Here is a 14,772-nt window from a genome sequence, read left to right as displayed (position 1 = left end):
CGTTGTGCGCCGTTGCGTCGGCGACGCAACGCACAACGCACGCAAAAACGCGTCAAAACGCACGCAAAAACGCTGCGTTTTGCGACGCATGCGTCGGTTTTTGCCGAAAATCGGACGCAAGAAAAATGCAACTTGTTGCGTTTTCTTGGTCCGACGCTTGCGGCAAAAAAGAAGCATGTGTCACACAACGCAACAAAAAAACGCATGCGTCCCCCATGTTAAGTATAGGGGCGCATGACGCATGCGTCGCCGACGCAAACCCGACGCACATTAGCTTAACGCTAATGTGAACGTAGCCTAACTGAGCAAACACATTGCACAGGCCCCGAACACTGGGTGGAGCTGCACTATATACTGGAGGCCTCTTGACAATTGGTCAGGAACAGATTGGACAGATGCACCTGATTCCTATAAGAACCAGAGAGTTCAGGCGCCGCCCCTCTATACACAGAACCATGAAGCATGCAGAGAGCAGAGACACAGAACATGGAGCTGGCAAGAAACAGAAACCACATCATGACCTGGAGCAGTGGGTAAGATAGTGTGAGAAATGCGAGGCCATGCCGTGATGCCAGCAGAGTTGTTACACATAGGATATAAGATGTTATAAAGTGGGGTCTCCAGGTTCCGCCTCTTCTCTGCTCCTACACTGCCCCCTTGGGATTTAAATCTGGTATTGAGTGTACTTACTAAAACCCCCTTTTGAGCCAATTAGTGAACTCTCCCAAAAAACCCTGACCCTAAAATGATGTTTTTTCTCTTCACCCCTGACAGCACACCTGAGAGAAGGATCTACCCGAAAGGACAGGAAACCTACTAAAATTATTATTATTATACATTTTTATAGCACCATTTATTCCATGGCGCTTTACATGTGAATGGGGCAAATATAGACAAGCACAATAAACATGAGTAAAATAAGGCACAGACAAGTACAGGAGGAGAAAGGACCCTGCCCACGAGGGCTCAGTCTACAGGGGATGGGTGAGGATACACTAGGAAAGGGTGGAGTTGGTAATGCGGTGCTTCAGCAGACAGAGGATCGCCGCAGGTTGTAGGCTTGTCAGAGGAGGTGGGTCTTCAGGTTCCTTTTGAAGGTTTCCATGGGAGGCGAGAGCCTGATGTGTTGGGGTAGGGAGTTCCAGAGTATAGGGGAAGCATGGGAGAAGTCTTGTATGCTGCTGTAGGAGGTAGAGATGAGAGAGGAGTAGAGAAGGAGATCAGGAGAGGATCGAAGGTTGAATGTAGGTAGGTGTAGGTAGGTAGTGGGAGACCATGTCACAGATGTATGGAGGAGACAGGTTGTGAATGGCTTTGTATGTAATTGTTAGTGTTTTGAACTGTAGCCTCTGGGCAATAGGAAGCCAATGAAGGGCCTGGCAGAGAAGAGAGGCTGGGGAATAATGGGGAGACTGGTGGATTAGTTGGGCAGCAGAGTTTAGGATGGATTGCAGTGGTGCCAGCGTGCTAGAGGGGAGGCCAGAGAGTAGGAGGTTGCAGTAGTCAAGGCGGGAGATGATAAGGGCATGCACTAGTGTTTTTGTGGTGTTGCGGTCAAGGAATGCATAGATCCGGGAAATATTTTTGAGTTTGAGATGGCAGGAGGAGGCAAGGGCTTGGATATGTGGCTTGAAAGAGAGGGGAGAGCCGAGGATCACCATGAATCATGAATCATCATGAAAAATTCTGCTGAAATATACTGGCTGTGTTCTTTGATGGGGATGACTCTTCTATGCGGGAACGCTTTGCACGGTCCTTGTGATCCAAATATTTTTTTAAATTAAATTCTTCATCAGTTGATGAGGGTGAAGGTGTGGCAGGGCGACCAAATTCTTCTTGTTTCTCCTGACTGTTCTGCAACCCTTTCATCCTTACTGCTATTTCAAACAGAGCTTCTTTTCCTTTAGTTAGCTGTTGATCATCTAGAAGAATCCGATGCATTGGGTCTACATAAACAGCTGCCAAAAGAATGTAATTTTGTAATAGTAGCTCCTCTCTCCTTTCATTGATGTAGCAATGCCACTTGCAATTAACCCTCCTCTTTGGGACAGGCGAAACATCAGGTTCTTCCACTCCTTTAAGAAAATACCTGGAGTTAAGTCCTCTGCTTGTAATTTTTTAGTCACTGTAAATGGGTGCGCTATCAATTTTTCCAGCTCAGTCACCTGATTCCACTGACTTTAATTTAGCGTCAGTTGAGGGTTAGCCATGTCTACAAGAAAGGTTTTCAGTTCAACCTAGCGCTGAATCATTAAGTACTGCCCCATCGTGTGGCTTGATCAATAATTGCCTCTTTTCCAGCACGTTTCTTCAAAATTGAGTCAACTTTAGGGGTTCTGGCAACAGTAGCCAATTTTCTCACCTCGCCAATCAGTGCAGAAGCATGTCCTTCTTGCAGACTGTCTCTTATAGCCAGCTGTAGCATATGCACAACACAGCGCATGTGATGAATGAAAGAACGTATTGACACAGTTTCAACAAGATCATCTAAACCACAGGTGTCAAACTGCATTCCTCGAGGGCTGCAAACAGGTCATGTTTTCAGGATTTCCTTAGCATTGCACAAGGTGCTTGAATCATTCTGTGCAGGTGATTAAATTATCACCTGTGCAATACAAGGAAATCCTGAAAACATGACCTGTTTGCAGCCCTCGAGGAATGCAGTTTGACACCTCTGATCTAAACTATCATGTTGCTGTTCATCTGAAGCAACTTCAGTTTGCTCCTCAGTTACAATACTGTGTTTCTCTATTTCAAACATTTCTGTGTCTGTGGACCCAGAATGTTCTTCTAGCTGCTGGTCACCATCATTACTCTCATTCATTAGCTTAATAGTACTTATCACATTTGAAGCATTGTCAGTTACGACAGAAAGAACTTGCTCTTTTTTAAGTTCATAGTCTTGCAGAACCTTTTCCACCAAGACCTGGAGAAACTCACTGGTGTGATGAGCTTTGGGGTCTTTTACTGCCAATGTCTTCGTAACTATTTCATTTTTGTCACAAACAAATCGGACATTGATGGCAAAATAGTTCACTCTGTGACGTGCAGGCATCCATTTTAAGAAACAGAAAGCGTCCCTTGATTTTTTTTTGAGTTCTTCCTTTTGTTTAAAAGCTTATTTGATTACTAATTTTCTAATACTCTCTCTCTCCAGAGAAACACCAAGCTTGCGGGCCATTTCCTCATTCAGACACATAAAGGCTGGTCGTGAAAATAATGAAATAGGCACACTATCCTTTACAACAAGCTCTACGATCTGTTTTTTTAAATGTATCTACTGTCATTGACACAGTAACTTTGTCACTGACAAAATATCTTGCAACTGATGGCTGCAAAGTTCTCTGCTCCTTTGTTTGGCTGGAAGAGCTGGGCACTGATTCATTGGTTTGGATGCAGTCTTTCTCATCCACTGCTTTCAGTACTTCTGGATGAAAGCGCTGTAAATGTCTCTTTAGATTAGAAGCTCTGATAGGAGCATTTTTATCTTTGCCTGAATATGCACTGATCTTGGCTTCACAGCATTTGCTTTCGTCTGGATCATTTGTCATACACTGACAGACATAATGTTTTCTATCTTGAGTGATGGTGAAATGTTCAAATACAGCTGATTTAATGTGACGCTTCTTTGACATTCTCAGGTTTTTAATTCTGCATTCACAATCCAAATGACAATTGTTTTTCCTAAAAACAATTGTACAAAATTATTGCCAGGTCGTACAACTGATATAGTGGTCAGTAATACTGTTATTCCTCATGTACTCACAGTTAACTGATGCAAAGTTTGTTGAAAGGATAATACTTCTTACAGTCTTTCTCTTCTGAGTAGCAGCTGTGAAATGCTTGGAAGACACACACCTAGTAAACATCTAGTCTAGAGGAGGAGCTTTACTAAGAATTTGCAACACATTTTCACTTTCAGTTTCATACATTGTAAGTAGGGGGGTTGGGGCACCATGAGGTTAACCAAGTATAAGATTAGATAAGGGCAGTGGAGAACAGTAACACACAAGAAGTAAGAAATGTCTCTATCTCCAGCAGAACTGCTTATCACTGTTGTTCATAGTTTGATAGAACATATATATTTGAGTAACATTTATAAAATTCATATGAAAGTACAATTATGAAATATTAATACTTTTTTTAAAAAGCTGGAGTCGGTACATTTCTACCGACTCTGACTCCAACCAAAACTAACTCCGACTCCACCTCCACAGCCCTGGTGTGGATTTTGATATTGTGATGCATCCGTGGCTCTTAACATGTTAAATGCCGCTTTCAATCTCTGCATGGCATTTAGCAGTCGCGAGCCGGAAGCGTGTCACTAACCCCGCCCGTCGGCTCCCCTGTCAAATGACCGACAAATGGAGACACTATGGGTCTCAGAAAATGCTTTTTTTTTTTTTTTTACAAATTTAGGATTTTTTTTAACACTTATAATTAGAACATTTACATGTTTGGCATCTACGAACTTGCAATGACCTGGAAAATCATAATGGCAAGTCAGTTTTAGCATTTGCTGAACATGATAAAAAGAAAGACATAAAAAAAATTATGGAATTGCACTTTTTTTTTTTTGCAATTAAAAAGCAGTTTAAATTTTTTTCCATTTTCCAGTACATTTATATGAAAAAAATCAATGGTGTTGTTCAAAAGTACAACTCATCCTGCAAAAAACAAGTAATCACAAGGCCATTATAACAGAAAAAAAAAAGTTAAGGCTCTGGAAAGAAGAGGAGCGGAAAAAAAATAAATAAAAAAAAATGAAAATCCCAAGGTGGCGAAGGGGTTCATTTGATGGTGTGTCTGAGCACGACACTTTCACACCTCAAATATAGCAACCCCGGAGTGTAGGAAACTGCGGCCAGTGTCCGACTACATTTCTCACACCGTGGCTGCCTCAGCTGTGACCTATGCACAACCCCTGGGCTGTGGAGGGAGCCCTGTGCCATTTTGTTGTAGTCCAGAGCTGCGCTGTCAGCTACAATTTCCCTCGTCTCCGCTCACAGTGTTCAGCGGTGACATGAGATGATGATATGATGGGCGGTGAGCAGCGAGCGGGGGTCCTCCACCTGACTTTGTACTACGGTCAGCTTACCGAACTATTCTCGTAACACTGCATATGTTGAAGACTTCTTCCAGCCGTGAGAACAGCTCAGCAGCCTGGGATTAGTAGTGCAATGTAAGGCTGCCAACCACCGCTCACCGACGCAGTAACTGCAGTGTTCAGAGCACCGCAGAGAAATCATCAAGCCTCTGTGCCGTGAGCAATAACTGAGTGCTGCTGTGTCAGCATAATGCCTCACTCATACATCCCGGAGTCAGACATGTGAAGGATGCTTTACGCCAGGGGTGAGGAATCTTTTTTTTTTGCCAAGGGCCATTTGGATAATTATACCATCCTTCTGGGGCCCACAAAGCACATCCTGACTCTGGCACTGGTGTCAGGACGTAATCTTTCATTGCATGCCCTTCAGAGTTCAGTAGTGAACACTGTGTGTGTGTGCTAACAGAGCAAGAAGAAATTAATGAGCTGGTTGTAATCAAAATACAGCTCCCTGCCCAAGAATGAGGTCCCTGAGAATCAGCTCGGGGGCCTCATAAAAGATCATCGAGGGCCGTAAATGGCCCTGGGGACTGAGGTTCCCCACCCCTGCTTTACGCCAACATGGCAGAGCCACATATCTAATCCCATCATGTATGACACAGCTAATCCCAACACATGATACACTCCGCGTATATAATCCCAGTACTTGATAAACTCTGCATTATTAACGTCAACGTGTGATACACTAACAGAATCGGTGCTGCCGGTCGTCCTCGATGTCTACTTGTCAGTATCACTTTGCAGTCACCAGTGATAGCTCCGCACTGTGATCCTAAACTTCAGCCTTTCTTATCCTTTTGGAAACACCCAGAAGAAAAGATGAGTGACATCACACACACATGAGCAGACCCCACCCACTTTTACTGCCGTCGTAAAGCGAACTAGCAGTATACTAGGTTTTTACTGCAAATTTCAGTAGCTTGCCCCCGCAGTGTTAAAAAGTGGAAAATATAAAAATGTTACATTATTTTTCATATTTAATACCAATAAAAAAGATGTCGATATATTTTTTCAATTAAAGCATTAATATTTTACATTTCTTCGTTTGCTGGGAATAACACATTTTGATGACATTCCCTTTAAGGCTCTCCATACACATTAGATAGCTGTGAGACAAATGATGTTCAGCCAGCAGCTTTCTTTCCAGCACCCCCGTACACAGGACCAGTCGGCACAACCGGGCACTCGTGTTCTTCATGAGAAGAACGTCTGCCGCTCTCCTCTGATGGCGGCTTATCTCCCGGAAAACAAAAAGATCAGCCGCTGAAATTCAACATTAGACAGGTAGCCGCCGACCTTTCCAATATTGGCGGGTTTCGCTGATCTTAGTCTGTATGGTAGGAGGGCCTTTACAGAGACATCCCCCGCATGGAATGAAGACTCAAAGCATCACACCTAGAGGACGTGGCCGATAACCGTCCTTTCTGGATTTTACAGCCAGTTTCCATTGCTGGGGGTCTTTATATGGCAGCGTGATGGGAAATGTTGGAAGAAAAGGATGGATTTGATAATGGTTTCTCTGGTTAAAACTATCTCTGAAAGTTAGGAGACAGCTCAGAAATGATCAGGGAAGTGGAGATTAGAATGGTGTCCAAAGTTCAAAGCTCTGAAGAAAGCACGAGATCCAGATGGCTTAACTTATACAAGACATGTTTTTTTCCCCAACATATTTCGCAGCAACATTACAATTCAGAGGGTACAGGTACAAACAATATCTAAACAGGACAGAGTAACACGTAATTCAGTTCAAAAAAAGAGGAGTGGAGGGTCCTGCTCGCAAGAGCTTACAATCTATAAGGAAATAGCGGAGGCACAAGAAGTAAAATGCTCTAGTATGGTCCAGCCACCTTCTAGAATATAGATGGTTGTTCTGTAGAGCAGGAGGAACCGGTCTGCAGTCCATATCTGAATACGTCCAGATACAATGTGCTACTGTGTGCATGGAGGACAAATGATGGACTGGACCAGATTCTGAGGAACACGAGGGAAAGGAGAACTGAGAAAAGTTAGATTACTGGACTGTCTGGTCTTGATTTTGATACAGATATTTAGGCTGGTTCTACAGCTGAATTTTTGGGTGACCTTGGCCTGGTGGGGACTGTTCCCATTTATAGCGTCAAAACTTAAGAGTCTATATTAAGTATATATGACACTTTTTTTTAATAACAGTGGATTAAATTGAGTGTGCAGTTTTTTTTTGGGTGGGGGTGGGATTAAAAAATGGGATGTTGGGAGTGAAATTTACACTGGGATTGGTCAAGACAGACTAAAACGTAAAAGTTTATTCCCATTGTCCTAGATTAGTGCTGTTGGATAGTGCTTAAAAATAATATCAAGCAATTTACTGTTTATTTAAATTTACTGTTTACTGAAAACGCCTTTTGTTTACAGTTCGTTGCCTAGGAGACCGACCACCTCTTCTGACCAAATATGCGCTGTGCTTTTAAACTCTTTTTTTAGCTTGCAAATCGCTGCTCTGAAGCTGTCCGGAATTCCTGAAGCGCACAATGTGTTACCTCCCAATCAGTATTTACAAACTAGACAACAGCGACGGTCGGTCTCCTCGGCAACGAGCTGTAAACAAAAGAAATAGATTAAATATCTCAACAACAGCTGTAACTTTTAATAAACTGCAAATGGCAAAAGTACTGCTTCTTTCTTCGACTATGTCTGAGCCCGAGTGTTGCTGAGGGAATTTAGTTTTGATCAGTGATTGTTACTTTTATAAAGAAAACGTAATTCCTAGCCGATTAGGCTTTATATTTTATTAGGACTTTATTATTATTAATTTCATATTCAACGTTGATATTCCAATAACGTCTGCTACTCTAATATATAAACTATACAATATATAATTTAAAAAAAAAAGATATTGGTTACTTCCTTGTGTAGGTTCGTTAAAGTAGTTTTCGGTAAATTTCTGTAGATTGCTGAATCCTGACAGTGTGCAATAAGAACATTTCAAAGGCTCCGCTCGGTTAGCCGCTCGAGCCCGCGTATGTCACTTGCATACTTTTCAGTCACATGCAGACGAGCCTCTCTTCTGCTTCTCTGAACAATTAAACAATTAGATTAAAAAAATAAATAAATACAGTGGGGCAAAAAAGTATTTAGTCAGTCAGCAATAGTGCAAGTTCCACCACTTAAAAAGATGAGAGGCGTCTGTAATTTACATCATAGGTAGACCTCAACTATGGGAGACAAACTGAGAAAAAAAATTCCAGAAAATCACATTGTCTGGTTTTTTATCATTTTATTTGCATATTATGGTGGAAAATAAGTATTTGGTCAGAAACAAAATTTCATCTCAATACTTTGTAAAATATCCTTTGTTGGCAATGACAGAGGTCAAACGTTTTCTGTAAGTCTTCACAAGGTTGCCACACACTGTTGTTGGTATGTTGGCCCATTCCTCCATGCAGATCTCCTCTAGAGCAGTGATGTTTTTGGCTTTTCGCTTGGCAACACGGACTTTCAACTCCCTCCAAAGGTTTTCTATAGGGTTGAGATCTGGAGACTGGCTAGGCCACTCCAGGACCTTGAAATGCTTCTTACGAAGCCACTCCTTCGTTGCCCTGGCGGTGTGCTTTGGATCATTGTCATGTTGAAAGACCCAGTCACGTTTCATCTTCAATGCCCTTGCTGATGGAAGGAGGTTTGCACTAAAAATCTCACGATACATGGCCCCATTCATTCTTTCATGTACCCGGATCAGTCGTCCTGGCCCCTTTGCAGAGAAACAGCCCCAAAGCATGATGTTTCCACCACCATGCTTTACAGTAGGTATGGTGTTTGATGGATGCAACTCAGTATTCTTTTTCCTCCAAACACGACAAGTTGTGTTTCTACCAAACAGTTCCAGTTTGGTTTCATCAGACCATAGGACATTCTCCCAAAACTCCTCTGGATCATCCAAATGCTCTCTAGCAAACTTCAGACGGGCCCGGACATGTACTGGCTTAAGCAGTGGGACACGTCTGGCACTGCAGGATCTGAGTCCATGGTGGCGTAGTGTGTTACTTATGGTAGGCCTTGTTACATTGGTCCCAGCTCTCTGCAGTTCATTCACTAGGTCCCCCCGCGAGGTTCTGGGATTTTTGCTCACCGTTCTTGTGATCATTCTGACCCCACGGGGTGGGATTTTGCGTGGAGCCCCAGATCGAGGGAGATTATCAGTGGTCTTGAATGTCTTCCATTTTCTAATTATTGCTCCCACTGTTGATTTCTTCACTCCAAGCTGGTTGGCTATTGCAGATTCAGTCTTCCCAGCCTGGTGCAGGGCTACAATTTTGTTTCTGTGTCCTTTGACAGCTCTTTGGTCTTCACCATAGTGGAGTTTGGAGTCAGACTGTTTGAGGGTGTGCACAGGTGTCTTTTTATATTGATAACAAGTTTAAACAGGTGCCATTACTACAGGTAATGAGTGGAGGAAAGAGGAGACTCTTAAAGAAGAAGTTACAGGTCTGTGAGAGCCAGAAATCTTGATTGTTTGTTTCTGACCAAATACTTATTTTCCACCATAATATGCAAATAAAATGATAAAAAAACAGACAATGTGATTTTCTGGAATTTTTTTTCTTAGTTTGTCTCCCATAGTTGAGGTCTACCTATGATGTAAATTACAGACGCCTCTCATCTTTTTAAGTGGTGGAACTTGCACTATTGCTGACTGACTAAATACTTTTTTGCCCCACTGTAACTGCGACAACTACACTCACTGGCCACTTTATTAGGTACACCTGTCCAACTTCTTGTTAACACTTAATTTCTAATCAGCCAATCACATGGCGGCAACTCAGTGCATTTAGGCATGTAGACATGGTCAAGACAATCTCCTGCAGTTCAAACCGAGCATCAGTATGGGGAAGAAAGGTGATTTGAGTGCCTTTGAACGTGGCATGGTTGTTGGTGCCAGAAGGGCTGGTCTGAGTATTTCAGAAACTGCTGATCTACTGGGATTTTCACGCACAACCATCTCTAGGGTTTACAGAGAATGGTCCGAAAAAGAAAAAAAATCCAGTGAGCGGCAGTTCTGTGGGCGGAAATGCCTTGTTGATGCCAGAGGTCAGAGGAGAATGGGCAGACTGGTTCGAGCTGATAGAAAGGCAACAGTGACTCAAATCGCCACCCGTTACAACCAAGGTAGGCCTAAGAGCATCTCTGAACGCACAGTGCGTCGAACTTTGAGGCAGATGGGCTACAGCAGCAGAAGACCACACCGGGTACCACTCCTTTCAGCTAAGAACAGGAAACTGAGGCTACAATTTGTACAAGCTCATCGAAATTGGACAGTAGAAGATTGGAAAAACGTTGCTGGGTCTGATGAGTCTCGATTTCTGCTGCGACATTCGGATGGTAGGGTCAGAATTTGGCGTAAACAACATGAAAGCATGGATCCATCCTGCCTTGTATGGAGCATCTTTGGAATGTGCAGCCGACAAATCTGCGGCAACTGTGTGATGCCATCATGTCAATATGGACCAAAATCTCTGAGGAATGCTTCCAGCACCTTGTTGAATCTATGCCACGAACAATTGAGGCAGTTCTGAAGGCAAAAGGGGTCCAACCCGTTACTAGCATGGTGTACCTAATAAAGTGGCCGGTGAGTGTATCTTAAGTGGCGATCACATAGAGATCTGAAAAGTCTATTCAGATAAATGGGACAGTCAAAGTACTGTCTTCAAAAAAATCTGCTGCTCGTGAATTCACCCTTACACATGTCGTACATGAAATAGGTTTTTCTCATATGTGAGAACTCAGATATTTAAAAATGTACATTCATTTTATGCTACAGACTTGTGAAGGGCAAAAATAATAAAATCAAGAATACTCACTCCAAGTAACCCAGCAACTCCTCTCCGCCAAATCCCTTGTCTTTGTTGACATCACGACTATAGTGCATGTGGCTGCTGCAACCAATCACTGGGCTCAGCAGCTCCTGCAGTTTACATTATTACCACTGAGCCGAGTGATAGGCTGCAGTGGTCACTGTAATCATGACATCACCACTGCTACCTGTCAACAAAGAATGTGGGCAGTGGTGCATCCTTAGAGGTTGAGTAAATGACTTTAGTATTTTCCCTACAGTGAGGTTCAGGACAAAAAAATATGTATATTATGTTACATATATAAAACAGAAAATAAATGTGAGCTCTAACTGGTGAGAATAACAAATACCATGTTTTGTCTATGAAAATTGCTTCGTTGACTTTCCAAGCTACTTAATTCTATACATTTTCCAATATTCTTATCATAAATACATCTCGTCTCCTGTTTGATTTCCTTGAAATACAGTAAGAGTTGTATTGTCGGTGAAACAATTCCCCCATTCGGAACACGAAAGGGACTTCTCCCTTGCGTGAGTTTTCTGATGTACAACAAGAGGCGATTTCCGAGTAAAACATTTCCCGCATTCTGAACACGAATACGGCTTCTCCCCAGTGTGAGTTCTTTGATGCACAACAAGAGTTGATTTTGCGCTATAACATTTCCCACATTCTGAACACGAATATGGCTTCTCGCCTGTGTGACTTCTCTCATGTTTAACAAAATCAGATTTATAGTTAAAATATTTTCCACATTCTGGACATGGAAATGGCTTCTCCCCTCTGTGACCTTTCCGATGCACAGTGAAAGTCGGTCTCTGGGCAAAATGTTTCCCATATTTTGAACTTGAAAATGGCTTTTCGCCCGTGTGCCTTCTCTGATGTACAATAAGAGACGATTTAAAACTATAAGATTTCCCACATTCCAAACAAATAAATGGCTTCTCCCCTGTGTGAATTCTCATGTGTCTATCAAGATCTGAATTCCCGTTGAAACATTCTCCACATTCTGAACATATGTACGGCTTCTCTTCATCTTTTTGATGTTCTTCACCCATTCTGTCGTCCGACTCTTCAGATGACAGAACTTTGGTGTAAAAATCAGAAGGTATCTCTGAGATAATGGCATGCTCTTCATATGTATCTTCTGATATATCTTCACATTTGAAAGCAGAATATTGCGGTATGACATTTCCCTCTGAGCTCGTGGAATAGTCATCTGCAAAGAATAAAACTGATGTTATTTTTTTTTTTTAGTAGTAGTACAACAAATGCTATCACTATTTTAGAAAACGTTGATATTAAAATTGATATACAAATTGCAAGGCATGAAGCGAACTTCAATTAAGTCTTAAGACATTGGTGGCTAAACAGATCATAATTGATCAGTGAACCTCAGCAATATCATAGACAGAAAATTTCCTGCTCATCATATGGCTATACAGAAACAGATGGATAATCCCCTTTCTACTTAACTCCCCAATGACCTGTGACAAACATTTTCACCATAGAATGTTAGCGTTGGAAGGGAACTCCAGGGTCATCGTGTCCAACCCTCTACTCAATGCAGGAGTCACTAAACCATCTCAGACGGATGTCTGTCCAGCCTCTTTTTGAAAACTTCCATTGAAGGAGAACTCACCACTAGGGTTGAGCGAAACGGATCGTTCATTTTCAAAAGTCACCGACTTTTGGCAAAGTCGGGTTTCGTGAAACCCGACTCCAGCGTGGGATCGGACACTTGGTCGGCGATCTTGGCGCCAAAGTCGCGTTTTGTATGACGCCTTCCCCGCCATTTTTTCAGCCAATTAAGGAGTGTGGGCAGCGTGATGACATAGGTTCCGGCCTGGTTTCTGCGGCGTCATAGAGCCATATTACCGTTTGGGCTGCAGTGATTTCCGCAGTCAAACACAACATATGCTTTGCACGGAGAGGAGAGAGGAGGGAGAGAGGGGGAGAGAGAGAGAGAAATAATCCACATTGAACCCGACTTTACAGTAGAATCGGCCGATTTCACGCGATCCGACTTTCGAGAAGGTCGGGTTTCACAAAACCCAACTCGATCCTAAAAAAGCAAAAGTCGATCAACCCTACTCACCACCTCTCGTTCCACGCACTGATCACCCTCACTGTCAAAAAGTTGTTTCTAATACCTAATGTTTATCTTCTCCCTTTCAGTTTCATCCCATTGCTTCTTGTGTTACCATGTGCAAATTAGAATAATATAACCATATCTGTTCCAGACTTAAGGACAGGGAAGAACACCTAACCCAGCTTAAAATGTCATTTTTAAAATCAATTTTACCATCCCACCTCCATTGATGATCAGATCATTAGGGCCACAAGGATCCCTAGAAGTTAAGTACTTCAAAACAGAAAAAAAAGAGGAAAATCATTGTGTACCTCTGGTAGTGACCTACAACCCACAGCTTGAAATACTGAGAAAAACGGCTAAGAAACTTCACCATATCCTACACAATGATGACCGGTTAAAAATATTATTCAAAGACCCCCCCCTACAGGCAACCTCCTAATTTAAGCTTCATGATCTGAAGTTCAATGCCCTCAGATTCACCAAGAGGGACATATCCTTGCAATGGGAGGAGATGCAAAACCTGCACTCATATAGAGACCAACCACAAGATCCAAATCCCCAACACACAACAGGACTATAAGATCCCCGAGACATTCGCATGTTCTCTTCCCATGTGGTGTATTTAATTCTATGCAGTGTATGTCCTGTGGGGGCCCTCTATGTTGGAGAAACAGGACAGAGACTGAGAGCAAGGATGAGGTCTCATCGCCATACAATTACAGACAAAAAAAAACCCATTTACCTGTGGCCAAACATTTCTGTGGTCCAGGACACTATATAGACAATATGAAAGTTGTCATTTTGAAAGGCAATTTCAGATCACAGAAACATCGCAGGGTTTGGGAATACAAATTCATCACCATCTTTGATTCTGTCCACACAGGACTCAATTTGTCAGGAGGATTTATGGCCCACTATCAAATCTGAGCAATTTCCTCCAAAAACAATGAAGGCACCTTTGATCTCACATGCATATGGGGTCCATAAAACTTTCACACCACTTGTCTAATCTTACCTAATTAAGGACTCTCTCTTTAAGCTCAGTATTTATTTAAATGTCCATGTATCACATCATACCTGTGCTACTTACTGTATATAATTGGGTTTCCTCAAATATCTTGTCATATCAGACTGATGAAGAGACGTAAGCAGTCTCGAAAGCTTGCTTTGTAACATCATTCACTATATTTTGTTAGCCATTAAAAGGTATCACACCCACAAGATTCCTATTTTGTTTCTTCAAATGAGAATAAGGATGATCCCTCTACGTGGTGACAGCCCTTCAGATATTTGCAGGCAGCTATTAAGTCTACTCTCAGCCTTCTTTTTTGCAAGCTAAACATTCCCTGGTTCTTTATTCGTTCCTCGTAGGACATACTTTGCAGTCCGCTCACCATGCTGGTCGCTCTACTCTGAACTTGCTCCAGTTTTTCAATGTATATTTTACAATGTGGGGCCCAGAACTGGACATAGTACTCCAAATGAAGCCTGACCAAGGAGGAGTAGAGGGGAGGTAGAGGAAGAGAATTAATTCACGTGATCTAGACTGTATGCTTCTCTTAATACATCCTAGAACACTGTTGACTCATGTGGAGTCTGATCTATTGGAATACCCAAGTCTTTTTCACACGTGCTGTTGCTTAGTTCTATTCCTCCCATTCTGTAGACGTAATTTTCGTTTTTCTTGCCCGGATGTAGAATCTTGCATTTCTCCCTGTTAAACACCATTCTATTAGTCGCTGCCC

At 42.4% G+C, this 14,772-nt stretch overlaps 1 protein-coding gene across 1 annotated transcript in view; it reads right to left on the bottom strand.

The window, feature by feature from the left end:
* LOC143793424 (uncharacterized) overlaps nt 1-14,772 on the bottom strand; it is a 112,098-nt gene that overhangs the window by 38,088 nt on the left and 59,238 nt on the right. Inside the window, 1 exon segment of the mRNA XM_077280382.1 lies at nt 11,360-12,151. Within this exon segment, the coding sequence (XP_077136497.1) occupies nt 11,360-12,151 (792 nt within the window).

Source organism: Ranitomeya variabilis, chromosome 1 (genome assembly GCF_051348905.1).
Source record: "Ranitomeya variabilis isolate aRanVar5 chromosome 1, aRanVar5.hap1, whole genome shotgun sequence".
NCBI classification, from domain to species: domain Eukaryota; kingdom Metazoa; phylum Chordata; class Amphibia; order Anura; family Dendrobatidae; genus Ranitomeya; species Ranitomeya variabilis.
Note: the sequence above shows the minus strand (reverse complement) of the source record. Positions and strands in the feature narration are given on the sequence as shown.